We start from the raw sequence: 26,747 nt of genomic DNA, 5'->3' as shown, positions 1-26,747 counted from the left end.
ACAACCAAAATCCATTCTCTCTTGCCGTAGAAGCTCTTGTTTTACAGCAGCTGTAGTGTTGATCAAAGCTGGGACCTCACACAACATTTTGGAAGTGCGGAAGGCGAACTGCATCACCAGGTGTGCCAGGCCTGAAACGTGAATGTGAGGACGCAGAATGCCTCATCCAGCATCCATGGATATATAGAGTCAGAATGTTTTCGAATATTGTTTCTCATTTTCTCCCTCCTCAATGCTTCTCTGCATCTGGTACATCATGGGGGCGGATGCCTTTGCTCATTAATCAACTTTAAAGACGATCTTCTCGGCCGAGATCTTTCCGTCTCTATTGAGATCCATGGCCTGTGCGACTGTATTTGGACTGAGGCTGCCCAGTATTTTAACACTCGGAGGTCTCAAAGCTCCCTCATGAAGAAGCTTCGGAAGTTGATCGTGAAGGTCTAAGCTCAGTTTGTGATTTGGGATGTTTACCTGAAGCAGGACCCATTAGCAAATAATGTCTTGCTTCCACCATTTTGCTACGTAAAGCGATACAAGAGCGTGACTTACTGGCCAGTGTGCCTTTCCGCGATAGGTATGCGCGGTTGGAAAGGCTGTGAAAACGAAGACGTCGGAGACATCAACTGTTGCCGGCACGCTCTCTGTATTGGCTTTGCCTGGACGAACGGTGCATAGGCGGCCTGTAGAGTCTTTGAGCGCCTTCGAAGCAGCGGCCGAGGATGAGGCATTGCCAATGGTGTCGAAGACATGTTCCAGGTCCGGTACAGCTTCTCGAATGCGTGAAATTACTTCCTTGTCGTTATAGTCAAATGCAAGGGTAGCACCGGCTGATTTGACCTTGTCAAAGTTTTGGGGGCTACATGTGGTGATAACCTCATATCCGTGTAGCCTGGCAAGCTGTACAGCAAAGTAGCCAACAACAGCTTTAACGATGTCAGTCCCCTTCGCGATGTTCTTGGCGATCTGGATGCTCACAACTTCCACCCCAGATAAGAACCGAGGCTCCCTTTGAAGAGTTTCGCGGAAGGCCTAGGCAGTCCGAGGAGAACAGCGCCAGCCAAGCGGTGTTGGCCGCAAGAGGAATTGTACTTGCCTCTGGGGCGCTGATGTTTTCTGGGATATGAAACGATAGTCTTTCATCCGCTATAGTGTGTGTACTGTGAAGAGAAGATCAGACTTCATTCGCCTGAGCTCTGCCAGGCGCGATAAGAGGGACTCACGAGTAAGCACCCAGACCGGGAATCTCGCCTACAGAAGTATCAGAAATGATTCGATGAACTCAATGGCATCTCACTCGGGAAAATGCACGTACCACCCCAGATGAAGGCAGCGATTTTACTGCCGTTAGCGAACTTGCTCACGCTGGGGTGAGCTTCCACCACCTCTCCCGCAAAGTCGCAGCCCAAAACAGCGCCGTCGCCAAATGCGTTGACATCGAGAGCCAGTCCTATTGCCAGTCAGTACGTGGGGGTTAAAAGACACCATGTGTGTCTCGTACGGTCTGTGGGATTGAAGGCTGCATGGCTGATCCGAACATAAAGCTGATGCTCCTTGAGGGAAGGCAAACTGACTTCCTTGGCGACGAGGGACCTCCCTTCTTGAACGATTGCGTTGGCGCGCATGATCAGAAACCGGGGTATCAGGACTAATCGCTGGCGCTACAATTGTTGCTGAGCTGCAAGCAGATGATACTCGTTTCTTGAGGCGGGGTCAACTTCGGAGGGTACCCGGGGGCGTTAGTCAGCCACGTCAAGCACTAAACTCCCCCTACTCACGTAGGGGGCGAAAATACTGGGTTTCCATGCAAAGAACTGGTTTCCACCCCTAATATCACTAATAACTCTATAGCCCTAAGCCTAAAAAACGCTTTTTATAGCTTAAAATTAACCTTAAAAAATCGTACAAATTCCTATATAAGTATAATATTTATATATATAATAGTTCTTTAAATATTTATAGAATTAGTTTATATAGACCTTAATTATAAAGGATTTATAACCCTAACCCTAATTCTAAATAAGTAGATATTTAAAAGGATTTTTTATTAGAATTATTATATATTATACTAGTTTATATAGCTTAATACTAATTTAATATAGTATTATTATATTAGATTTCTTAGGTTTTCTAGGAATTTTATTTTTCTTAGGAATTTCTTAGAAAAAATAAATTCTTAGAGAAAACCTATTATTAATACTATATATATCTAACTTACTATACTATATAATAATATAAAAGTAGTTTCATATAGTATAAAAATCTCTTTAAAAGTTTATAGTATATATACTTAGGGTTAGGGTTATAGTTCTATATAAAAAGAAAGATATATTTTCCCTAATAACGAAAAACGCTTATATATATAGTAATATACTTAATATAATAAGACTACTATAATAGGAATTTTTGTGATTTTTAAAGCTTAATTATAAGCTATAATACTATAATTTTAGGGCTAGGGCTAACGAGTTATTAACGATAACCTTAGTGGAAACCAGTTTCTGTAGTGGAAACCCAGTATTTTCGCCCCCTACGTGAGTAGGGGGTTCTGCGCAAGCGCAAAAACCCCCGGGTAATTCCGATGTAGCGCATCTGATAGCGCGGTCAAGACACGCCCTAGACGCCCTTCCTGCGGGGCCGAAGGTCGGCCCCCTTCACTTGGGCGCGATGTCGACGCCTCATCAAGCCACCAACGTGGCTGCACCGCGGTTCAGTTCTGCTGTCATCAGTTCAATTCGTAAATAAAAGGTCGGCCAAAGCATCACCATTTCGACTGATACCAAATCTCAGCAGCAACCATTGCGTAGTCACCAGCATCCATCATTCACCTCAAGCACCAACATGTCGCAACAAACGCTCTGCCGTGTTTCTGTTCCCGAAGGAAAATACGAGTTTCTTTGCATCATTCCAGACAAGCCTGGAACTCGCGAGAAACGCATCGAGGTGCGATCGTGAGTATTTGTCGACACCGTTGCCGATTCTTGTGCATCTACTGATTTTGTCATTTTTAGCCAGCACTTCGCCAACGCCATGCCTTTGATGGAGAGTGGAGTCTGGAAAACAGGCGGTATGAATATCCCCCCTACTAAATCATTTATATTCGCCTGGCATTCGGCTAATAACTCGATCAGGTGCCCTTTTGAACAGTGTTCCTAAGAGCGACAACTCGGATGATATGTCTTTCGTTGGCAGTCATGTCGTTGTTGTTGGTGAGTCCATTGAACAGGTGCGAGAGGACCTGAAGAAAGACGTCTATGCGACGTCTGGTGTTTGGGACGTAGAAAACGTGAGTGAACGATACTTGCGACATCACAACAATTCTAATTATAACTCCAGGCTCAAATTTACGCATTCCGCGCTGCGTGGAGAAACCCCTGAACTGTTCTCACGATAATGACGTCCAATACATGGTCATCATGAAGGCCTTTCAATATTGAGTGACGGAAGGATGCAGCAGAAGGGGCAGAACCTCCTGCACTACGGTCGGGGTGGGGCCGCGTCCGTTTCGGCCTCCGACTTGGTTCTCGGGCTGCTACTTCACGAATATCAAATCTTTTTGTCTTTTCCAATCAACGTTGCACCAGACTTTGGCAGTCTGTAGCTGGTAATGAGTTCACGAATGCCAGGCCAGTGGGAGTACGTCAAGGGATGTGAAGTGGATCCAAAGCCCAGCGAGCATCTCGCCTAAAACCTGCAAAGAAAGCGATAGCTCTGATATGAGATGATTCTGATTGGTGCGCTCGAAAATTGATCCCCCTTTGGACCTTGAAATCTCTACTCGGAAGCGATCTCTTTTAGAACTTTCGGCAAGTTTATGGGACTTCGGCGCGTTTCCAGCGCACTGCGCGAGTGACCGCGCTCTTGGGACCGGGGGCTTGGAGACACGCGCATGCCCAACGGTAAGCTGACTGCAGGCTGCCAAGTGAGTTTTGCCGGTCCAATACCCTGGAGACCAATGATTGTGCGCTAAATATGCCACCATAATACCAGTGGATTCTCCTCCCATTGGCGCAGAGTCCGATCTGTGACCTTCCCCGATGAGGAGATTGGCGGTCCTCGTTGACACGATAGCTGATTCTCGATATAAAAAGGACAGCATCCCTTCGGTCAGCCCCAAAGTCCCTTCGGGCCTATACCTGAGAAAGTCTTGCACATCGCAAAGATGAAGGACGCAACACTCATCATCGGCTTTGTTGCCGCCCTGTTTGCTGTTTTCATTATAGACAAAATTATTCAAGCGAGAAAGAATGCCCAACGCTTGCCTTTGCCACCCGGCCCCCGGGGCTATCCCATCATCCAAAATATGTTCGACCTTCCCAAAAAGGACACATTCGCAGCCCCTCAATATGCAAAATTCAAGGATAAATATGGTGAGCATGAACACTGCAACAAGAAAACACTGCGCCTAACCACTGTCGGAACTCAAAAAGGTCCCATCACCGCTCTTAAGGTCATCGGAAAGCCGTTCATCGTCATCAATGATCCTCAGGTCGCCCTAGATATCTTGGAGAAGAAGTCCGCCGAGTTCTCATCAAGACCAAGCTTGACATTTATTGGTGAATTGTACGCCTTGGCAATCCTCGAAGCCCTTCGGTCTTTCGATATCGATTCGCGTCTAACACTAATCAAGGGTTGGCTGGGACAAGGCGACGGGCGGCATACCTTACAACGACATCTTCCGCCTCCATCGCAAAGTCTTTGCTCGCATCATCGGAACTAAAACAACAGCAGCGCAATTTGATGAGCTTCAGGAAGCCGAGGTCGGTCACTTCCTGCTGCACGTTCTTGACAACCCGGGAAATCTGAAAGAACATATCCACAAGTAGGTCAAACTCGTGTTCATGCGCTGGAAACGACACCTAATATTGGATGCTTGAACTTTAGGGAGGCTGGCACTGTGGCACTAAAAATTGCCTACGGCTATAACGCCGACCAGTTCAAGAAGGATCCCCTCCTCAGCAAAATGAATAAAGTGATGGACGACTTCGCACGTTCAGCAGTTCTTGGACGTTATTTAGTTGACTTCTTCCCGATTTGTAAGTTAGTCAACGATTATGTGGTGTCTTGTGTTATAGTTATGGTCTAATACACTGAAAACCCATAGTGAAATACCTCCCTGATTGGTTCCCGGGTACTGAATGGAAGAGGCAGGCCAAGCAATACCGGGCCGCGTTCCACGATGCCGTTGAGAGACCTTACAAGTTCGTTGAAACTCAAATGGCCGAAGGCAGAGAAAATCTTTCGTATCTCGCCAAGGCGATGGCCACCAGCGAGGACACCCCGGAGGATGTACACAACAACATGTGGACCGCGGGATCGATTTTCAGTGGCGCCGCTGACACAGTAAGATACTCCTCAGCCTCAACGCAACTTTGACCGAGGCTTTTGAGAACTGAAGCTGATCAATATCAGTCCGTGGCATCAGTAAATGCGTTTTTCCTCGCTATGGCCAAGTTTCCTGAGGCACAAAGGAGAGCCCAGGAAGAAATCGACCGAGTTATTGGCAGTGACCGTCTGCCCACTGTCAGCGATCGTGACAACTTACCATACCTGGAAGCACTCATCAAGGAAGTACTACGCTGGCATACAATTGCCCCGATGGGTCTCCTCCACATGAGTTCTGAGGAGGCAACGTACTCCGGCTACCGAATTCCTAAAGGCTCCCTCGTACTCTGCAACATCTGGTGAGTGTCTCGACTCAAATAACTAACTCGGTTTCATTCCAACCATTCGGGAGACTTCATTGACGCGATGTACGAACAGGTGGTTCATGCACAACCCAGAACTCTACAAGCACCCCTCCGAGTTTCGACCCGAAAGGTTCCTGGGAGCCGAACCAGAGACCGATCCGCGTAGATACGTGTTTGGGTTCGGTCGCCGCATCTGCCCTGGCAAGATTCTTGCAGATAACTCGCTCTATCTCAACTTCGCCCAGTCGCTGGCCGTGTTCAGCATTGGCAAACCGGTTGCCAACGGTAAAGAGTACGAACCAGATTTTAAGCCGTTGCCAGGAGTGATTAGCCACGTAGGCCCTTACGAAGCGACGATTAAGCCTAGATCGCCCCGACATGAACAGTTGATCCGGTCCATCAAGCAGAGGTTTCCTTGGCAGGAGTCGGACGCGAAGGGACTGGAGGCAGTGTAGACCCCGACTTGTGATAGTCTGTTCATGATTGCGGACAAGACCCTGTGATCCGAATCAGTGGCATATAGATAGGGAACAAGAGTGCATTCACCTCCCTCTATGTTTACGTGAGGTTTTGACATCCGATTCAAACTATCTTCGGTTATCGATTTGCAAAACAGATCCACCATAGGAGGAGGGCATCACGATCGCAGGAGGCCCGAGGGCCCACCATATTCAACGTCGGATGATCGTGGTAGGGAACCCGCTCAACATGGCTTCTTAGGCAATGGGGGATCTGTACGTCTCGTAATACGAGAGTTGCAGTGACATGATCCTAGTCTGGTTGAGGCGCCTATGCGTCTCGGACACCCGGTGGGAGGCTGTCAGCGAGTTGATCGGTCGTGCGGATAATCCAACGAGCCATAAATGAACCACAGTTGGCTGGTGTTCACCTCGGAAACAGAATGAATTACCATGGAAGAATACATGTAAGTTGAAATCGAAACGAGGGTCAATTAGCCCTGCATATGGGCGTCTCGCGGGAGCGACCTCATCGCGTCGCCAAATCTACCCAAAACACAATCCCAAAGTAGCAACTCGGCAAAGGAAACCCCTGCAATTGCCAACTGCTGGATGTTTGAATTGGCCTTGGATGTAACAATTTTACGCGATTGTGGGGAGACTCTGAGACGACAGCATGGTTGTCTCGAAAGCCGAGGAGGCCGGAAACAGGGGTGTTCGTCTCAACTGCCACCTCCGCCTCCTGATTCGTCTCATCTCTACCAAGAGTTGCAATTGACCCCTGATAAGCTTGATTCGATTGATCTGCAAGAGAATCTTAAAAGAGCCGCTTTCCCGTCATGTTTGCATCTGGTTGATCTCTGGTCAACAACCTGCGAGCGGGAAATTCACTTCAATCTGTCAATTTTTGTAAAACAATCCTGGCCGGCCAGACTTTTGCGAGCGTCGCTTTCCAATCGCTACACACCAACCCCAAAATCAACACCTCACTCTCCATCTCACGGCCAATATGAAGTTCCAGGCCATCCTCGTCGCCCTCGCGAGCATTGTCTCCGTCTCAATGGCTGCACCAACGCCAGCAAAGTCCGATTCTGTCCCCGCTAAGGAGAATAGCGGTGGTCGCACTGTCTTGGATGGTGCCCAGTGCAGCCCTGTACAAGGTCGTCTCGTTTGCGATGATGGCTTCGGAAACACCTTGTAAGTCCATGAGCATTGTTGATGAGAAGATTGATCGCTGACCATGCATAAGCTTCGCCGACGACCCGTTTTCCTCTTAGAGATCCCAAATGAAGAAAATTCTGTAACATTGTTGCCTAAAAAGTCGGGAAATCGTCCAAGTTACGACGCATCTGGACGGCGTGAGGCCTGGAAATGAATAAATTATTAATATTGATGGATCTGATTTGACGGAAAAAATGCACCTATTGAGAGCATGCTCCTTATCGAGGGATGTGTATATCTCCACGTGACGATGACGGACTCCACTGCATGAACCTGGGGCGCAGGGATCTCATGTCGCTTACCGCGTTCAACATGATGCTGTTCGGCCGAAGCGTCACCAACCCATTGATGGACAGCATCTGCTTGGAATCTTCTGACTAGATTTCGTCTATCCTTCCTTTATGTTGCAATATCAAGCGTCGTAACCGGCATGGCGTCATTGGTCAATTTGCCTGGCGAGCTGCACCATCTCATATTCTCCCACTTTTCCACGGACACGAGAACTCCCGATGGCGGTGAGAGCGCAGAGTTCGGACAAAATCGCGCGGGCATCCACACTTTAACCCTTCTCTCACGGACCTGCCGCGGTCTCAACCACGCCGTCAAGCCATACCTCTACGCGGAAGTCAATCTTGGGTCACAAAGCAGCCGGAAGCTCGTTGCCTTGCTGAGACACTTCGTCAACGACCCATACTCGGGCAGCTGTGTTCGATGGGTGCGTATTGACTGGGATGACCTCCTTTGCCAGAAATTCGATTGCAGTGATCAAGAAGCCAACTTTCTTGCCGACGTGGCAAGAAGCCTTCATTTAGATGTACCGCCGGCTCCGCCTTGGTATTCTGCAGACTGGAGAAATGGCTTCTTGGCGGGCATGGTGCTTCTCAAGTCGAGCGGTGTTGAACTTGTGGATATCGAGGGACACAATCAAAGTTTCTGCTCTAGTATTCCAGAACAGTCCCCCCGGCCCGAACTTCGACAATTCAGACAATTCAATCATGCATGGCATACTCGGACAACCAAATCCACGAGAGATTTGCACCGCCTCATTAATCTTTCGCCGCATCTCCAAGGTTTCCGATCAGCTAAGTATCCTGTGGCGAATCCGGATGAGATTAATTGGACTGAAGTTACCAGCCTGGTTCTGGAAGAAAACGAGAATTGCGGCGGGGCTCGTGTAACGACAGACGGAATTGTCTTCGTCGTGCGATCATGCCAGAAGCTCCATGATGTTCGGATCAAGCCGAAAGATCGTGGAGGCCCTGCCCCAATTATCGACGCTCTTCAGACATATCATAAGGACACCCTGAAAAGGCTTACACTTGTTTCATTCCCTTCCGAGGAAACAAACCTGGATATCTCATTCAGTGCGTTCAATGCACTCGAAGTTCTCGAAATTCATGGGAACATTTGCAGACCTGGGTTCGCCCTAAAAGATCTCCCTCATTCACTACGGGAGCTGCGATTGGACGGTGATTTCCATGGCGTTCGGGAAGACTTCGAAATCTTTACTTCAGAGTTCATTAAGGGGTCGTATCCCCATTTCGAAACGGCCGGATTTCAGCCTATGTATTCATGCTCTCATGAAAATTGCCCGTTCATGTTGGATGGCCATGTAATTGTTGAGGATATGATCCAATACAGAGATTGGCATTTTGACCAGGCTGAAGCCGAAGAATACGAAGGCGGGAAATGCAGGACGCAATGGGAGATAATCTACGGGCTTGTCAATGCGGGAGTTAACGTCTGGGTTGATTAAACACAAAGCTGGAAGATTTCCTCGCAACTATATCAATTGTTTGACAATACATCATGAGACTCTGCCCCCAAGCGCGTCAACCAGTACGGTGACTAATTTACCTTCCCATCCAAGATTTATCTATCATCTCTTCGACACTTACGGGGCGTATGTCCGGAAACTTGTCATTCATCCGCTTTTCTTTTGGCATCTCCATTAAATGACCGATGATAAGTCGCCCAAAAAACGATGTCATTTGCTTCATCCGCAGGGCCGCATCTCCTTCCAAGTCCTCCAAAAGAGTGGCATCATTGTTCCTCAATTTCTCCTCGCTGTCGTGTGTTACATCGAAGATGCCCCCTGGCACAGCAAGTTAGCTCCCATGTACGTGCCATATGTTTGGTGTCATTGCAAAAGACCAACCTCGAACGTTTTGAATCTTGGCCAAAGCCTCATTCAAAGTCACATCGGAACCGACAGCGATGCTGTACTCGGGCCAGTCCTCGGATTCGAGCGAACGAACAATGAATCGTGCGACATCGTTTGAGTGAATCAAGCTGATGACATCGTTACCAGAGCCAGCAATCACAGCCCGTCGATTGTAGACGTCGATTGACCAAAGGCCTGGCGACATGTGACTGGGGAAATGAGGCATCCCCCAGTAGTCCATGAGATAGCCATTCACAAAGCGCGTGTACTGTAAATTAGACCTCTTCAGCCTCTCAGCAGTTTTGATCCACGGTGTCGGAAAGGTTTCATCTCTGCCGTCTCTTTCAGAAATACGTCAGCTTCAAGGAGCACATTCGGAAAAGTAGCTTAGTCCATACTCAGGTCTGTTGAGAACTCCGAATTCGCTGGGTATGAAGCGCCGGGCCGTCTTTGACGCTTCTGCCGCATCGATCAAGTTAAGTTGCGACTTGAACGAGGGCTCGGAGTGCATGGAGATGGCACTGACGATTGTTTCGATCTTGTGCGAGTCCAATACTTTGACCAAAGATTCCACGTCCTCGTAGTCAACCTGGACGAGAGGTCGATGGGATGATGGTGCATTGTTCTTGATAGGTGTTAGCGACATTCCTGACCCCATATCTGAATTACTTCAATTACCTTTCTGCTTAAAATGATGAAAGGATGTTTTTTGGTAAGCTGAAGTTGTTCGACGATAGCCTTACCCATGCCACCTGTACCACCAGCGACTGCTATCACACCCATGATCACGACTGAATGAGTTCAACTGATTGAAAAAATCGTATGTATAGTTCCTAACACTGTAAGATAATGATCAGGCCTGCTACGACGCGGTCAAGACTCCTGTCTTTATACGTCAACAGCCACTCGTTGCATGCACACCACACAACCGGATCAGCCGAATCAATTGCAAATAAGCCTCTCAAAATGCAGATACCAAGAGTGTGTGCTTGAAACATTGGCAATGAAATGACGATGTCGGTACTCTCGGCCGCCGTATCCCACACGTGCCGTCCGTTTCCGTGGCCGAACGTTCACACCACTACGGAGCGGAGCTCGTAGATGCCCGCTCCGGTACGCTTGCCGGCCGCCAAGAATGTCCGCAATGTTCATACAGTACGGCAAGACTTTCCTGGAGATTCTGTTACCCATAAACTTTGGTTGATGGTCATGTTCCCTTCTCAATGTTCCAGCATTTCCCAATTAGGTGAAAACCATATCCAAAACCTTAACTATCCCAAACTCCTCGCAATGCCAACATAGATACACCATCAATAATCACAAAGAATTCACAAAATTGAAACCGACAATCCCCTCTGCCACTGCGATGTCCATTTCGGCTTTGGGGAACACCGAGACCCGTCGTCCGATGATCCCATCGTCTCCAACTTGCAATGAAATGGGCTCACGGAGAGCAAGCTCTAAAGTCGAGCCGTCTTCGAGTACGGATGCATTGGAAAACGCCAGTTGGTGAAAGAGGCCACAATCTTCGGGTCTTTTGGATAGATCCCCGGACTTGCTGTTGCACGCATGATATGTTAGCTATATGCTCTCTTCAGTCTTCTTGCGTTTGGACGTTGCAACTTACTGAATGACGACAACAACGTCTGACAACGTGGGCAAGTCATGATCTCCTCCGCTGGTGATCCTTGCATGTGTAGCAAAGGGACTGCTCGGCTTCCCTGGTGTGTGAAACGAAATATCACCTCGGAGTCTGCAAAGTGAGGTTGGTGACCGTGGCTGGCAGAAAGGTTGGTTGAGGACGGCGAGCGCGCCACCTCGAGGTTTGGTGCAAGTATCCGGGCCGCACATAGTGAGATTTGGTTTGGCTGAAAAAAGACCTTCGGGACTTCACTTGCGAATTTCCTGATGCAATCCTGTGAAAGAAAGAAACAGAAAGAGTATTTCTCAAGAGGCTGGAACAGTCAGTATTTCAGCAACATCTAGACTGGCTCAAACTCCCTCAAGGTCCTCATCCCTTTCACAACCCCTGTCATCCCAAAACGAGCGCGAACGGGACCGGCCCGGGGCCTCTCCACACGTCAACTAACAATAGCGCAGCCAATCACAATCATTCATCTGCTCCAGAACAGGGAATCTGGATGAGCAAGTTAGAGCAATATTGATCAGGTAATGCCCGCGTGCATTGTGCACGATCGCCAAATGACCAGATATCATTCAGAACAGCTGAACTGTCAAGAAATCGCATCACAAGATGTATCGCGATTGATGTTTTGTTTCAAAAAAGCTGGCCAATGTCCCCACCATCTCCATGACTCCGATCCATGCACACCGTTGAGTGTTTGAGACCGGGTTTAAGTCCTATGGCAGCTCTCGGCCATCAAGGTGTCCGTCACATCATCGGGTTCGACGGAGAATATCCCCATCATTGCCGAGATGATGAAATGTGCTCAGTACCCCTCCTTGCCTCGGGGTGATTTCTTCTCTTCCTTCTCAGGTCCAGCAGCTTACCCCTCCATCTTCTGTTCTTCTCATCCTCAACTTCTGGCCACGAAATCACCTCACGCAGAACCTACTTAACTAAGAGACGTCGAAGTGACACGAAATTCACAATGGCCAGCTCACAGTACACGCTTCCCAAGCTCCCTTACGCTTACGATGTACGTATCACCCTTGCTTCGGCACTAGAAATTCCGGCTAACCCCTCCTGAAGGCGTTGGAACCTCACATCTCGGCCCAAATCATGGAGCTTCACCACAGCAAGCACCACCAGACATATGTCACAAACCTGAACAAGGCTATCGAAACATACAACGCCAACCCTCTCCAAAGCCGCATCGCCGTTTTGGCAGCACTCAACTTCCACGGTGGAGGCCACATCAACCACTCCCTCTTCTGGGAGAACCTCTCCCCCGCCTCCAGCCCGGATGCTTCTCCCGACTCCGCTCCCAGCCTGATCGCCGAGATCACCCGCATCTGGGGCAGCCTGGACAAGTTCAAGCAAGCATTCAACGCTGCGCTTTTGGGCATCACCGGCAGCGGCTGGGGCTGGCTGGTCAAGGACGACACGACAGGTCTCAGCATCATCACGACCAAGGACCAGGACCCCGTCACCAAGGGTGTGCCCATCTTCGGTGTCGACATGTGGGAGCACGCTTACTACCTGCAGGTTTGTGGATGCTTCTTTTTTTGATCGTGTCAAACGGAATCACTGACTGGGATGGATGTGTAGTACCTTAACGGCAAGGCGGCCTACGTCGACAACATCTGGAACGTCATCAACTGGAAGACTGCCGAGTCGAGATTTTCTGGCAGCCGCGATGATGCTTTCAAGGCCCTTAAGGCGGTCCTCTAAGTGGGGAGATTATTTCGGACATAGCGGAATGAATTGACGATGACATGTAAGGGCTTTGAAATGCGACTGGATCAATGGGCATGAGTGCTAGAACCGATCACCAACGGGTCGATCGGTTTGCAAGGCTTAGTTTTCCCCGTCAACATAGCTTGCTGGGCTAGTATCCCGGTCAGACCATGAAGACATGAATACAAGTGGCTGGGGATAAACAATCAAATTCAATTTCGAGAGACGGTATCGCAATGTGGTCCTGCAACACATCCAACGCTGTCGTGTAACCCGTATCCGGCAACCCTTGGCGAGGGTCCTTTCTCGCACGTAGTCCCTTGCTGTGTCTCGGCTGCCTGTTTGTAGCCTTTCACCCTCAATATGAGCAGCCCACATCGACAACAAGTTGAGCTGAGCTTCCCGTGACAGGGTACGTAGCCACATCCACCCTGCCAACGCCCACTGGCGCACAACACGTTGCGTTCGATCGCCCTCAACCATGAGGCGAGGCAATACCGTCGCATGGAAAACATAGGTCAAAGTTCGTCCGGTCAGACCTTCTGCGTCGAGGGACAGACCCGAGTCCCGTCCTAAATTCCGAGAGTCAAGCGAAGACAAACACCGACGGGTGTGAGACGGACCATCCGACTCGGAGGAGACAAGATGGAGCGCAAACCGGCAATTTTGGTCGACGAGAATATCTCCGTCAGGTTGATAGCACCAATCTATACCACCAGGCATTTCTGCCAGCTGTAATTGCATCTCCGCATAGTCGGTGTGCATCTCGCCGCAGACTGTCAATCTTGCGGGATCTCCCACCAGCCTACAGTCAGTAGCCAAAAGTCTGAGCCCACCCACCCCACATATGTGGATCTCGCGACGCGCCCTAACCCACCCCTCCTTCTACCACCTACACTATAACCATAAATATCCCTCTAGATGAGGCGATTTAGCACTTAAATTAGCAGTAATTAATAAGGTAATTATAAACTATCGCTAGAGCTACGCATAGCGATATACTTAGCAGTAGCATATAGCTAAAGTTAGCATACTATTACTAAGTACTTCTACGTTTTACGTAGGGTAGTATATTAAGCTATTATACGCCTTACTAAATAACACACCTTTAAGAGCTTACTTTATATAGGTAGGGCTTACCTACTAATAAAGTAGGAGATTTAATATATATATTATATAGCTTAAAAAAACCCTAAAATAACTACTAAGGCCCTCACTAGTATAATTAATAAGAAGGTATTAGTTACTACTATATATTAGACTTTTTATACTTATAACTACTATAAATAGAGGGCTATAAAATAGATCTTTTTTACACCTAAGGTATAACTTAAGTAACTATATAAAGTATATTTTTAGTAGGATAAGGATAATAAATTAATTAAGGTATAGTATTTAGTATATTATATATTCTTAGCTAATTTTTAGGCTATATATACTAATAAGTATTTACTATAATCTACCCCCTCCTATAAAACTATATAGGTTTAGCACTACCCTTCTAAGAAGTAGGATAAAGCTTTTATTAATCTAAACTATTATAGTAAACTAAGAGTTACTATAATATACTAAGGGGCTATTTAGAAGATAAGGAGGTTATAACTTATCTTTATATAGAGGGATTTAACTTCTAAGAGGAATAAGTTTATAGTATAAAGTTATATATAAGCTCTAGAGGAAGGTTTAGTTCTAGTCTATAATAATATAAGGTATTTTTAATAAGATAATATATCTATCTATATAGTAAGGGCCTTAATAGATTAGCTATATACCTAAGATATTAATATTATTACTTAACCTACCTATTCACTTAATCTTAACTTTATTAAGTATATCTAGATATATCTAAAGTAGTAGGTATATAGAATATTCCCTTATATTACTTACTTAGGTAGTAATATAATAGATATTAAAGAGTTAAAGTAATACCTATATATAGCGTAGTAAGCTATACTATAGGGGTTTATTTAGTGCCTATATAAGTTATTACTATACTACTAGAAAGCTATTTAGAAGGCTAGGGGCTTATATATATAATATTAAACATTAGATTTTAGGCTTTTAATTAATATAACCTATTTTACTATATAACGTTGTTTAATAAATTTATCGAAGTTAGGGGGTTAGGTGTTAGTAGCTAGGAGAGTCCTAGTGGGGCGGGTGGGCTCAGACTTTTGGATAAGAACTGTAGCTGCATCACGCATCGTTCCAGGCTGAGGTGAGGCAACACGAGCCATTCTCCCCTTAATAAGCACAATAAAGCAGGATGAATCATTCCGCAACCGCGTCAGGTGCATTGACCATAATGCCACTGGGAAGCCGACGATGTTTGGCAGCGATAGTGTGCCGGCAGCATGCAGCTGGACCCATGCAGGTACACACGCTCTGCAGGGTATGCTTTTCGTGTTGTACGGTACTTGCCCTGCGGCAAAGCGCAAAGCCTGTCGCTTTTCAAATGCTGCAAGATTCTGGGTACTGCAGCTGTTGTATCTACGATGGTGAACCCAATCCTCTGGGATGGTGTCGGGGACACGGGGACGTGATGCGATGGTTGATGGGTGCGCGCTGTTGGTCTATGTTTTGAGGGCGGATTGTGAAAATATCCTTCGTGACCAAAGCTCTTCTAATTTGCGACGAATTTGGTATCCCTGACCGCAGAAATGTGTGCGCAGTCGGTTCATGTTGCCTGAGATTGCGTGGGACGGAGACTTGCAGCCGCTGCCGAACCCGCGGCCTCTCCGGCCCTCCTCTCCCGTGTGTTCAGTGTCCAACTTCTTTGAGACAACTGCAAAATGGTTTCTGCAATGGTGAGGACAGGGTTGATTGGCGATGAGGATCTGTCTGTCATTGAACAAGGCGTATAAGGTTAAAAGCGAGAAAAGCATGCATACGACTGTCAATCTGCCCGATGATCCTGACAGCGACAAACAAACTTGGCCGACTCGACTGTCAGTGTCAAATCGGAAGCTTGCTCCGACCCATGCAGGTTCCCACGTTGTGGCTTGATGTAGGCGGATTGCCATGAACCCGCCAAACGGCAGCGGGTTTGCGTCCGGCGTTCGCCTCCCCGCAAATATTCTTAGAAACCAAACGGTTTTCTAATGAAGGGGGAGGTTCTGGCTGGGATCAGATAGATGGCTGCAGCAGGCTCAAAGTCTTGCTGCTTAACGTGATTGGCCGACTGTTCTTCCCTAACGATGTCGAGGCAATGAGGACAAACCGGTTTACCTTGACATGCAGTACCGAGACACTCAAAGCGAGTGATGTGGCGCTGGCGCTCGACGGCCAGCTGCATGGGAAGCCCTTATCGAAGCCCGTTCTAGATTGGGGGCTGGCTTGCGTGATGAGGGTGTCTGCCGAGCATCCCGTTTCCCGCCCGTGTTGGAACGGGTGCGGGCTCTGAGTTGGCTGCGGTGTTATTCTGGCCGGCATAGAAGGTTGGACAATCATTTCATGATATAAAGGAGTGTAGCCGGCGAGAAAAGGCGGTCTTGTTCTGTTTAGTCTCCAACCAGCACGAACCGTCGCAGCACCACACTCGTTTCTTACTCCCACTTCTCTTGCTCGCCATGGTCTTTTCTGCCTCTGGTCTCGCCCTCTTGGGTCTTGGGTAAGTTGTTGTTCTCAGTCATCTTTGTCCACGCTGACTTGGCAGTGCCTCTCTGGTGAGCGCCATCCCGCAGGCCAACCACATCATTGCTCGCCCTCCGGCGACATTGACCGTGACTTCTCTCATCGAGATCACCAATGAGGTCACCGTCACTGCCTGCGGTTCCGACTGCGCCACTGCGGTCACCGTCACCGTGACTGAGACCCAGCCGTGTTTCTACACCTGTTCGGCATCGGCCTCCAGCTCCGTTCCCGGCTCCTGGACTTCGACTCCGTCTCTGCCTACGATCAGCATCCCGCCGAAGCCTTCTACTCCCACGAGCTACGCCAACTCTACCACCGGTATCCCGACCTCATCCACCCCGCTGGGTACCGGCTCCTCAACCAGTCCTACCTCTGTCTCTCCTCCGGACACATCTTCTGATGGCACCACGGTCTCAACTCAGCTACCTAGTCTGACCACTTCTCCTCACTGGCCTGCCAACACCACGTAAGTCGTCTTCTGTGTATCTCACTTAGACTCTCCACTAATGTTATTCCAGGACCCGTACCCGGACAAAGACAATCAAGACCAGGACCTTGACCCTGTCCACGGGCATCTCCCTCACCACCGGTACAGGCACCGGTTCCAGCAGCGTGCCGTACCCCAGCTCCAGCCTCTGGAGCAACACCACTCGCCCTATCCCTAGCACCACCCTGGGATCCTTGACTACCACTAAGGCCACACTTCCGACCATTCCCATCCCCACCCCGTCGGATGTTGATACCACCTCTGCTCCATGCACCACCTACGGTTGCCCCTCGTACACCACTGCTACCTACACCACGGTCATCAACACCACTGTATCCGACCAACTCCCGGAGACTGGCACAGCATCCCGGTCAAAGACGACCCTGAGATCCACCATCATCGTGACAGTGACCAAGTCTGTGCCATCCAGCACCGGCACCGCCTACAGCTCGACCAGCCCCGGCACTGGCGTCTCCACCGGCTTCCCCTCGCACACCATTCCCACTAGCTCTATTAAGCTGTCTTCTACCCTCAGCTACCCCACGACCACCTCCTCTCCTTGGACTAACACAACTACAACATCTCCCGGCACCAGCACCGAGACGATCTCCGACGATGTGACCACCGCCACTGAGTCGCCTTCTTCCACTAAGAAGCCCTGCACCACGCACAAGACCGAGTCCAGCACCGAGTCCAGCACCTACCCCGCCTCGACTCCTGGAACCACCGTCTCGGACGCTAAGCCATCCGCAGTGACTACTTCTAGCTCCATCTCCGGTGGTTACGACACTTACCCGACTTCTTCTCCCGGAACCACCGTGTCTGACGCCATGCCGTCGGCCGTCAGCCCTTCGGAGTCTCCATCCAGTTCCATCCCGGGAGGCTATGACTCTTACCCAACCTCCACTCCTGGCACCACCGTCTCGGACGCGAAGCCCTCCCTCGTCACCCCCTCATCCTCTATCGATGGAGGCTACGATACCTACCCAACTTCTTCCCCCGGTACCACTGTCTCAGACGCCAAGCCGTCCCTGGTCACTCCCACCACTATGGAGACCCGGACATCTGATGAACCTACGGCCAGCTCGTCTACCTCGATCTACGGGGGCTATGACTTTGGCCACAAGCGCCGCGTGATTCGTCACTGACTTGGCCGGGGTGATGGATAGTGAGACTGCGATTGAAGAAGGCTCAGGTTGGGCATGTAGAACGCCAAGATTAGTTATGGCGTGCGTTGTTGCTACGAGGGCTTGGGGCTGAAGTACAAAGCTGGTGTTTCTTTTTCTCTTCTTGACCTTCGTTTACATCTTTCTCATAGGTGATTTGATGATAGAGTTTGGTTTAGTTTCAATGAACAGGTGTTTGTCGTGGTGATAAGACGTTTTGTGCAGTTCCCCGAGTGAATGAACCGACACGCTCGTATGGAACCATACCACCGCCATCATGATACTGCTTAAGGTGTTGTTGTGCGCCAAATAGGTGCATATGCCATCTTGAAATGAGTATAGATCAGTCGTCCAGAGACCGAGCTAAGGCCACAATGTTATCCGTACGAAACTCCCCTTGCCCAGTGGCATAGCCACCAGCACCGGCGGCGTCATCTACAGCTTTGGCTCCAGCCAGCCGTTCATCCTTCTCACCCCTTCCAATCAACTCCAAGATACACCCTGTTTCATCTTCCTTCAAGAAAAACTGCCGCAGCCCCGTAGCCAGGTCCGTACTGGGCGCGTCTGCCGTCGTCTGCCAACCCTGTTCCCTGACCTCTGCGAAAACAGCATCGACGTCTTCTATCTCCAAAGCGATATGATGAATGTAAGGACCACAATGCTTGTTCATGAGCTTCGTGAATATAGCATCCTGATTCAGTCCCTCGGTCAGAATCAAGACCCGTTTGGTATCAAACGGCAATCCCATTACATGCATCAAGCCATCGTCTTCCCCGTCGATACCGGAACCGGCGTTGACCGTGAAAGTGCGCAAATGCGTGAAACCCATCATATGTTCGTGAAAGCTCTTCATCTTGGTCGCGTCTGGCATGATGGCAGCATAATGATCTAGCTGGTAGGCTAACCCAGCGACGGACTTCAGCGCTTCGGTAGAGTTGGAGAAGGCACTGTTGGAGGACTCCCGAGCAGGGGCCTGTGAAAGACTGATTGGATATCCCGTCTCTTCGCGTTTGAGAACAAGCTCATTGGAGCCATCCTCGAGCTTGACTTCGTGGAAGGCAGCCCCGTCAGCCTCCAGAATTGCACGAGCCCTCGCCAAGTTGTAAACGGAAAACCGCATTGAAAGGCCAATGTCATCAGGGCCAGTCCCTGCGGTCGCCCTGATGATACTCAATGTAGGGTCGTCAGCCCCTGGAAGCTGATAAAGCGTCTTGTCCTCATTGAACCTGGCGTTGTATACGCGCTCGATAGTCTCACCAGCTCGAGCAACATTTGGCGTAGCCAGTGTCAAATGTGACATTCTCTTGACTCCGAGGCGGTTGACCGCCCCAGCTGCTCTTCGCGCCACAACCAAATCGTGACAAGCATCCCACAAGGCAACATTGGTTCCCGAGAACCCGATCTTGGCAAATACTGCATTGATGAAAGACTTGGTGTCGTTGGCACACGCTTCAAGGTTGGAAGCACTGTAGCCTCTCAAGGCGAGACCACTGCAAGCTCTCATGAACAAATTGGAAGTTCCGGAATTGCTGATCCACTCAGGGAGCATTCGAATAGAACCAGAGTCTAAACCCAAAAGAGCCTTCTCTCTGCTCTCAATGGGGCTGAAGACGTTGTTGGCTCCAGCGACGATGAACCGAGACGAGACGGAGATTTTAGCGAACGTATGATTAATCAAGGCAGAAATCGTCTTTGGTGTGAGGACGTAGCGGCCAGCACAGGGTACAAAAGCCTCGCCCTCGGCCGCGGTAAGGAAATTGGCGAGATGCTCTTCATCAGATGAGTCCGCCTTACGTGGCATGTATCGAGCGGATGAGAGCTGAACCTGGGAGAGGCCGGCTTCGAGACTTCTGGGATCCAAGCCTGGGGTGGAATGGTTTCCAGCCCCGCTGCGGCGGGCGTGTTCAATGGCGACGCAGTCTATGCCGTCGTTGTCGATGTAAAACCCATACTGGCTAGAGATTGCCACAACACGTCCGATGCCCAACTGCTCCGCTGCTAGGGCGAAGGTGGCACCGACACATCCGAACCCCTGAAGCACTAGACGAGCTCGTCCCATTAAACTCGGTTCTGCGCGAGAAAGAAGCTCTTTCAGGGTGACAGCCATGACATAGCCAACGCAATACTCGCTGAGAGACCATCCGTTATTGTCGATGCTCTCTTCAAGCAGAACTGGTATATCTGCGAAACTTTGCCCTGTATAGCCCAGGGCGCGGTACAACGCGTCCAGAGCCGTTGAAGTCCCAGGAGTGCAATAGGCTCTGGCATGCTTGTCTATGACCGCGTGGTCCGTGTTGAGATCGCCTCCAGTGCCCCAGTAGACCGAGAGGACGCCGGCATTGTCATGAATAAAGCGTTCCAGAACCAGAGGGGCTTGTGGGTCACCGGATGGGAACCGAATGCCTCCTTTAGCACCCACAACCTGGGGCTGTGAGGAAACAGCAAGCTTCGAGCTCATAGAGCGAGCTACATCGCGAACTTCTTCGAAGGTTGCGTTTGCGTGAAGAAATAAGCCACCACCGGCGGCCGTAGGCACAGGCGAGTCAATGACAATCCAGCCTTCGGCAGCGGACTCCTTGTCTCGCCAATGCCAGACGCAGCAGCCATCGATAATGTCGTAGGCGGGGACATGCGACTTCATCTTGATAGGAGCGCTGATATGCTCAGAGGCAATCTCAGTGCCAACTGAAGTGTATTGAGCACTGGGAGACATGTTGGGATGGTTTAAGAAATTTTGAATGGTGGAAAGCGTTTTGTTGAGGAAGATGTGTTGTTTCTAGTTGTGGTCTTGTGATTGATGATTGTGTGGAATGATCACAAATCCATCAGATGGAAGCAACATAGATATACCTCAACGAACAGAGAATCAAACAGTAAACCTCGTAATTTTGTCTCGGTTTGCCTAATATGGCATCTCCGGTCCTTTCGTGAAGTTTTCGAGCAAAGTCTGTTGTTGCTTTGCAGTGTCATGGGCAGAAAATGCCCACTTGGCTTGTGGAATACCGGAGCAAGAGGCACGGTAAATGACATGTCGAAATGATTTCACAACATGCAAAGGATGAAGTTTACTGGCGTGAAAGAAGGTCTTCCGACAGAAGAGTCCGAAGTCCGCAAGAGGTCAGATCCTGGAAGCATCGCAGCCTGCATGAGGTTCCCCGTCGTGAATAGTGGACTTTGAATGCCTCAAAATACAACACGGTGTTTGCCGACGGCATTGCGATGTATTGCTTGGAACTAAAAGGAAGTGGAAAGTGCCTCTGTAGGCATTGTACAAGTCGAACATCGCAGCCCAGTATAAAGTGGGATGCCGTGGCCATCACATTGCCAATGCCCGAATTGTTGTCTCGTTCCAAGTCAATCAAACACCTTCCGACCATCCTTCACGATTTTAGCCTGCTCTCAAACACCAGGACCTTCGTTTTAAACTTTCAAAATCACGTTATCTTCGCAGCAAGCCTCTAACTACCTTCAATCAACATGGGTTCGATCATCAACTTGGGACCTACCACCACGTCCTCTGAGCAGGATATCACCAAGATTTTCAATTCTTACATCGCCGCTAGTGCCATTGGTGCCGCCTGGGAGGTGGGGCTTCTAGACGAAATTCGCAAGGGAAAACCTGTGAACGTCGACAAGTTCGCAGCCCAGTACAACCTAGACGTTCAGGCGACCCATGGCCTCGTCCTCGCACTGTCCGCAGCTGAAATCCTCAAACGCGAGGGAGTTCTCATCAGCCCAGGACGACTTCTTGAGGATGCATACCGTACCAAGAGCCTTTTCCACTGGCTTGCTCTGGGATCTGGTAGTGTCTTCTCGCGCATGCAGTACATCTTGCGCAACGAGAACCGCTCGGGAAGATACTACGCCCGGGACTCCGCCGCTATTGCATACGCATGCCGTGATGCAAATGCGCAATTCATTGACTCTGTCTTCCTTGATGCTCTCAAGAAGGTTAATCATGATTTCAAATCCGCTGTGGACCTGGGCAGCGGAAGCGGTGAAAGGCTGATGCAAGTCCTGGACTGTTACCCCGGGAGCACTGCCATCGGCATTGACATTGCTGGCCCAGCGATTGAGGTAGCCAAGGTGGGCGCTGTCAAGCGCGGCTATGGGGATCGCATCACCTTCCTCGAGGGCGATGCTCGTCGGGTCGAATACCGCGAAGAGTTTTCCGAAGTCGACTTGCTGACCTCCTTTTTGATGGGGCACGACTTTTGGCCTAGAGAGAACTGCATCAGCTCTTTGCAAAGACTCCGCCGGTCTTTTCCCAACGTCATGCGCTTCTTCCTTTGCGACACTGTGCGCATCTCGATCGGAGACCCCGAATCCCGGCATGCCGTGGCTGATGATGCTCTGCCAATTTTCACGTTGGGATTTGAGTTTGGGCACGCGCTCATGGGAGTGAGGCTGCCCACAGTGGAGGATTGGGAAGGGGTTTTCCAGGACGGTGGTTGGCGATGCATCAAGCAGCATCACATGTGCCCTCCTTCGCTTACTGTCTTGTTCGAGCTGGTGCCCCTGGAAGCGAAGGCGTAAGCGGAGTCAACATCATGAGTGGCCCCAATTTTGCATCCTAAGAATAGGCAGCCAATTGAAGATAGATCCGATACGTAACTGGCATATTCATTTCATACTCGGGGAAATATCTCGTGATTTAAAGTTCGGAATATTTGCTTAGTTGGACTCGTGGGCAGAAACATGATTTTGAACATCTTCCGGTTCTCACGTCGGCAAGGAAGGGTTGCTTTGACAGTCGGTATTCCACTGAATGCTGTCGCCCAGCGGCCTCTGCTAGCCATAGTCAAGTCGGCTGTTGACATTATAAAGTTGAAAAGGGGTATGGCTAGGCAGGAGGCAGAAAATCTTACCATCCACTCCAAGCCCCTGAGCCACGGCCGAAGAAGAGCTCACAGATGGTCTACCGCCTACCGCAAGAAGCATTTGGGGACAGTTCTTCTATCATGATTTGATGGTGTATGGCGGAATATCTTGAAGGAAAGCGTATTGAAGTAAGCATAACTTGTCTCGATACATTTAGAACAAATGTTCGAGCACGTCATGCTAAAGAAACGGCGAAACTATTTTCTTCAGCATTCATGGTGACAGGACTAGGCTCGACTCAGAATATTGCTCCATGGCTGACACGACCATGTTTTGTCCATGCTGACATGTCACTCGCGTGGCAACATCCTTCGGCTGTTTCTGCCCCTCTGCCAACCTGGTCTCACTTGGCCCACAGTCAACTCTCACGACTTACGAAGTCACTCTGTGCCCCTCATGAACAAGAACACGCTCTACGAAATGGAAGACAAGATTTTTGATTCGGCATGGAGGCCGAAAGAGGCAGTACCGAGGAGGTGTGAAACTTGCTCAAGGATCAACTGTGATGTATCAATTCTTAGTGTCCGGCAAATCCCTAGAGCTCCGTAGGACCCTAGAACCGGCACAACGACGGAGTTTTTGCTGGACCGTCTATGACCGATGGAAGTTCACTGACTCGAGCAACGCTTCATGGATCACTATCCGACAGTCCCATTCTTCCATGTCGGCAAATCACCTGCTCTAGCTTCAGCTGGCTTTTTCGCGGGCCGTTCCGTCGTGAACCGTTGCAGACGCGCGGCCGGCAAGTGCCCTTAGTGACCCACATGAGACAGTAACGTTTTCGCCAATGGATCGGAGCCCAACCCATCCGGAGTACTGGACTCGGTAGGAAGCTCCGTTAACCTTCAGCGGCGCGTCGCCGTGGAAAGCACGGAAGTTTGCGTATATGGAGTGAACTTCCTCGCATTAGTGGGAGATCATTGCATTTGAAGAACACAAATGCGCGCTGGGCCAGCGTCCCCGATTGATCAAACTTGGGATGTCATTAGTTCGTTGAGTTGGAGCCACATCTCACGATATTAAGCGATATGGATCTGTGCTGTCATCAAACACATAGAAGCAATCACCCCACTTTGCACGGTGGTTTATTTTCGCTTCAGCGGCATCGGCGGGTCCAAGGCTATTCATTCGCTTCAATTAATGGCCCAGACCAGACTTTCCATGGGCTGAAGCGAAGATGCTTTTCTGAAAGATCACATTGCGGACGGTCTGAGTTGTAATAACCTTGTAGTATGTTTAAGCAGTAGGTCCGGTTCCTTGGCGATATGCAAAGCCACGGAAGTCGTGGAAAGCTGAAATTGCGGGAAATAGTATAGACGGAGTTTCCGTGTTCATCTTTCATTGCGCACAGAATATTGAACACAATCGCGCTCCTGGGTGTTGACGTAAACTGTCGCTGTCTTCGTACTTGATCGATTCACATTACTATAAAGATCATCGGAGAAAGGGCATGTTCAGGGACCTAATTGCAAGGTTGGGCACGAACCACCATCTCCGACATCATGATTTTCTCCTCCCGTTATCAAATCGACATCCCCGCAGTGGATATCCTTACTTATGTGTTTGGTGAGATTCACATGACCACTCTACAAAATTTGCCCTGACGTAGTTGACCGAGAACGCAGGGACCCCAGCGTTGCGGAGTGATCCACCTCTTTTTGTCGACGCAGAGAAGCCTTCAAGAGCACTTCGCAAGGGTGAACTAGAGACCTGCGTAAAACGGCTTGCAGGCGGCCTTCGCCAGACCCTCGACTTACAGGATGATGATGTTGTCGTTGCGTTCGCTAAGAATTGTGTAAGTACGAGGCCCCGAAATGGCCATCTGCTTGGTACTCTAACGTCTCATCGTTCTAGATTTGGTACCCTGTAGTTTTTCTTGGTGCGATTTGCGCCGGTGGGATCTTCTCCGGCGCGAATTTGCAACATACCTCGACAGGTAAGGGCTTTGTTTCTCATTGTTTTCATGTCGCTAAAATACCTCTAGAACTTATTGAGCAACTCAGTCTATGCAGAGCGAAGTGTGTTTTCACTGACACTGAGCGACTCGACAAGGTCATTGAGGCTGCAGACGCTATTGGCTTGCCGAGGTCTTCGGTCATACTCCTTGACGGGGAAGGTCAGGCTGCGACCGTTGGGTTCCGACACATACGTGACCTCTTCGGCGAACCGCTCGCATGGCAGGTTGAGAATGACACAGGAGTGTTGAGAGAGAAGTACTAACGCTATCTTCCTTGACTAAAGATGACAAGAGTTGATAGATCGACAAGGATTGCTGCCCTAAATTTCAGCAGTGGAACCACGGGAAAGATCAAAGCATGCATGATCACACACTACAACTTTGTGGCAAACGGCGAGCAAACACTTCACCTTGATCGTATGAGTCAGGCCCGAGCGAAGGAGTCGGATCAAAAGATACACGATGTTCATTGCATATTTTCCGCGTTCTCCCATGCCAGTAAGTCAGGAAACTCAGACCAAAGCAAGCGTTGTAATTGATGAGATCGCTAGGTGGTCTACTCACGTGCTGCGTGGCCAACGTTCGACGATCATGCACGACTGTTGTCCTACCCGAGTTTCGTTTAGAAACATTTCTCGGTGCTATTCAAGAGTTTCGTGTCACGCACCTGCTGTTAGCCCCACCAGTGGTTGTTCCGTTGTTGAAAAGCGATCTTTTATCGCGGTATGACGTCTCGAGTGTGACGTCTCTCGTCTGCGGAGCAGCACCCCTGCAGCCCGATGTCTCCAAGAGGCTCGAGAATGTCTTCAACCCCAACAAGGCCCACAGTCGGCAAGGATGGGGAATGACCGAGGCCACGATGGCTGTTACCCTCTTCGCCCCTCATGAGTTTGATCCTTCTCACAAAGGTGTCGGGTACCTTCTTCCCAACATGCGATTGAAGGTCGTCAGCCATGATGGCCGCGAGGTCGGCTACGAGGAAGAGGGAGAGGCCTTCATCCAGGGCCCGAACATATTCAAAGGCTACTACAAGGACCCAGACGCAACACGAGAGAATCTGACAGAAGACGGCTGGCTGAAAACGGGAGACGTTGTAAAGTTGCAGAGGAACGGCCTTTTGACCATTGTTGACCGAAAGAAAGTAGGCCTTCCTTCCCATCCCGGTCGGGGCAGCGATTGGATTTACTGACAACTCCCAGGAATTCATCAAAGTTGGCGGAGTGCAGGTGGCCCCCGCCGAACTTGAAGGGTATCTCCTTGAGCATGAGCTTGTTAAAGATTGTGCTGTGATACGCGTGATGCGGTAAGTCTGATCTCTTCAAACTTTTCACGTCGCCTTGACTGCAGAGGGCTTTTGCTGACGTGTACTCTGTAACCTAGAGACGGACAGGAATGTCCACAGGCTCACATCGTCCCCGCGAACGAGAACCTCGACGTGGAATCCATCGTTGATTTCATGGAACATCGACTCGCGGCATACAAAAGACTCACGGGAGGGATTGTGTTCACAAAGGCCATCCCGAAGTCAGGTTCGGGCAAGATTCTACGTCGATTGATCCAAGACCCCGAGGCAGCTGCTTAGCCATGTGACGGTTGAAGCTCAGAGGAAGGCCGTTGACGATGAAGACGCAACTGAAGAGCAGTGAGGCCATCGTTTATTTTCCAATTGGGTCGACAACACTGTGACCCAGATCCTTGAATGGATAATTCCTCAACATCTAGCTTTCTCTGA

At 49.6% G+C, this 26,747-nt stretch overlaps 12 protein-coding genes across 12 annotated transcripts; 8 read left to right on the top strand and 4 right to left on the bottom strand.

Annotated features, from left to right (window-relative positions):
* Positions 1-279: 279 nt before the first annotated feature.
* On the bottom strand, positions 280-1,622 carry GCG54_00015719 (Dehydrogenase azaJ; the record flags this gene model as incomplete). The annotated part of the gene is made up of 6 exons (XM_045415493.1): positions 280-471; positions 550-923; positions 976-1,157; positions 1,221-1,248; positions 1,313-1,447; positions 1,499-1,622. 6 exons carry the CDS (start codon positions 1,620-1,622, stop codon positions 280-282), a joined length of 1,035 nt encoding a protein of 344 aa, XP_045257556.1.
* Positions 1,623-2,664: 1,042 nt separating this feature from the next.
* On the top strand, positions 2,665-3,375 carry GCG54_00015718 (uncharacterized protein; the record flags this gene model as incomplete). The annotated part of the gene is made up of 5 exons (XM_045415492.1): positions 2,665-2,718; positions 2,788-2,948; positions 3,009-3,064; positions 3,129-3,283; positions 3,334-3,375. The coding sequence occupies 5 exons, from the start codon at positions 2,665-2,667 to the stop codon at positions 3,373-3,375; spliced, it is 468 nt and encodes a 155-aa protein (XP_045257555.1).
* Positions 3,376-4,159: 784 nt separating this feature from the next.
* Positions 4,160-6,142, top strand: GCG54_00015717 (O-methylsterigmatocystin oxidoreductase; the record flags this gene model as incomplete). The annotated part of the gene is made up of 6 exons (XM_045415491.1): positions 4,160-4,560; positions 4,628-4,819; positions 4,882-5,033; positions 5,102-5,340; positions 5,410-5,681; positions 5,761-6,142. 6 exons carry the CDS (start codon positions 4,160-4,162, stop codon positions 6,140-6,142), a joined length of 1,638 nt encoding a protein of 545 aa, XP_045257554.1.
* A 1,012-nt stretch (positions 6,143-7,154) lies between these two features.
* Positions 7,155-7,422, top strand: GCG54_00015716 (uncharacterized protein; the record flags this gene model as incomplete). Its single annotated transcript, XM_045415490.1, has 2 exons — positions 7,155-7,342; positions 7,395-7,422. The coding sequence occupies 2 exons, from the start codon at positions 7,155-7,157 to the stop codon at positions 7,420-7,422; spliced, it is 216 nt and encodes a 71-aa protein (XP_045257553.1).
* Positions 7,423-7,796: 374 nt separating this feature from the next.
* On the top strand, positions 7,797-9,122 carry GCG54_00015715 (uncharacterized protein; the record flags this gene model as incomplete). Its single annotated transcript, XM_045415489.1, has 1 exon — positions 7,797-9,122. The coding sequence occupies one exon, from the start codon at positions 7,797-7,799 to the stop codon at positions 9,120-9,122; it is 1,326 nt and encodes a 441-aa protein (XP_045257552.1).
* Positions 9,123-9,219: 97 nt separating this feature from the next.
* On the bottom strand, positions 9,220-10,313 carry GCG54_00015714 (Oxidoreductase swnN; the record flags this gene model as incomplete). The annotated part of the gene is made up of 4 exons (XM_045415488.1): positions 9,220-9,461; positions 9,525-9,871; positions 9,929-10,155; positions 10,209-10,313. 4 exons carry the CDS (start codon positions 10,311-10,313, stop codon positions 9,220-9,222), a joined length of 921 nt encoding a protein of 306 aa, XP_045257551.1.
* Positions 10,314-10,847: 534 nt separating this feature from the next.
* GCG54_00015713 (uncharacterized protein) lies at positions 10,848-11,381 on the bottom strand (the record flags this gene model as incomplete). Its single annotated transcript, XM_045415487.1, has 2 exons — positions 10,848-11,088; positions 11,158-11,381. The coding sequence occupies 2 exons, from the start codon at positions 11,379-11,381 to the stop codon at positions 10,848-10,850; spliced, it is 465 nt and encodes a 154-aa protein (XP_045257550.1).
* Positions 11,382-11,974: 593 nt separating this feature from the next.
* On the top strand, positions 11,975-12,885 carry GCG54_00015712 (Superoxide dismutase [Mn]; the record flags this gene model as incomplete). Its single annotated transcript, XM_045415486.1, has 4 exons — positions 11,975-12,003; positions 12,100-12,190; positions 12,244-12,699; positions 12,763-12,885. 4 exons carry the CDS (start codon positions 11,975-11,977, stop codon positions 12,883-12,885), a joined length of 699 nt encoding a protein of 232 aa, XP_045257549.1.
* A 3,575-nt stretch (positions 12,886-16,460) lies between these two features.
* On the top strand, positions 16,461-18,159 carry GCG54_00015711 (uncharacterized protein; the record flags this gene model as incomplete). Its single annotated transcript, XM_045415485.1, has 3 exons — positions 16,461-16,501; positions 16,547-16,990; positions 17,043-18,159. The coding sequence occupies 3 exons, from the start codon at positions 16,461-16,463 to the stop codon at positions 18,157-18,159; spliced, it is 1,602 nt and encodes a 533-aa protein (XP_045257548.1).
* A 361-nt stretch (positions 18,160-18,520) lies between these two features.
* Positions 18,521-20,890, bottom strand: GCG54_00015710 (uncharacterized protein; the record flags this gene model as incomplete). The annotated part of the gene is made up of 1 exon (XM_045415484.1): positions 18,521-20,890. The coding sequence occupies one exon, from the start codon at positions 20,888-20,890 to the stop codon at positions 18,521-18,523; it is 2,370 nt and encodes a 789-aa protein (XP_045257547.1).
* A 764-nt stretch (positions 20,891-21,654) lies between these two features.
* GCG54_00015709 (Phenylpyruvate C(3)-methyltransferase) lies at positions 21,655-22,713 on the top strand (the record flags this gene model as incomplete). The annotated part of the gene is made up of 1 exon (XM_045415483.1): positions 21,655-22,713. One exon carries the CDS (start codon positions 21,655-21,657, stop codon positions 22,711-22,713), a length of 1,059 nt encoding a protein of 352 aa, XP_045257546.1.
* Positions 22,714-24,560: 1,847 nt separating this feature from the next.
* On the top strand, positions 24,561-26,597 carry GCG54_00015708 (Acyl-CoA ligase azaF; the record flags this gene model as incomplete). The annotated part of the gene is made up of 8 exons (XM_045415482.1): positions 24,561-24,624; positions 24,684-24,853; positions 24,913-24,994; positions 25,043-25,271; positions 25,347-25,513; positions 25,567-26,156; positions 26,215-26,318; positions 26,396-26,597. The coding sequence occupies 8 exons, from the start codon at positions 24,561-24,563 to the stop codon at positions 26,595-26,597; spliced, it is 1,608 nt and encodes a 535-aa protein (XP_045257545.1).
* Positions 26,598-26,747: the final 150 nt, after the last annotated feature.

This window comes from Colletotrichum gloeosporioides, assembly GCF_011800055.1.
Source record: "Colletotrichum gloeosporioides strain Lc1 chromosome Unknown consensus_96, whole genome shotgun sequence".
Classification (NCBI taxonomy): Eukaryota; Fungi; Ascomycota; class Sordariomycetes; order Glomerellales; family Glomerellaceae; genus Colletotrichum; species Colletotrichum gloeosporioides.
Note: the sequence above shows the minus strand (reverse complement) of the source record. Positions and strands in the feature narration are given on the sequence as shown.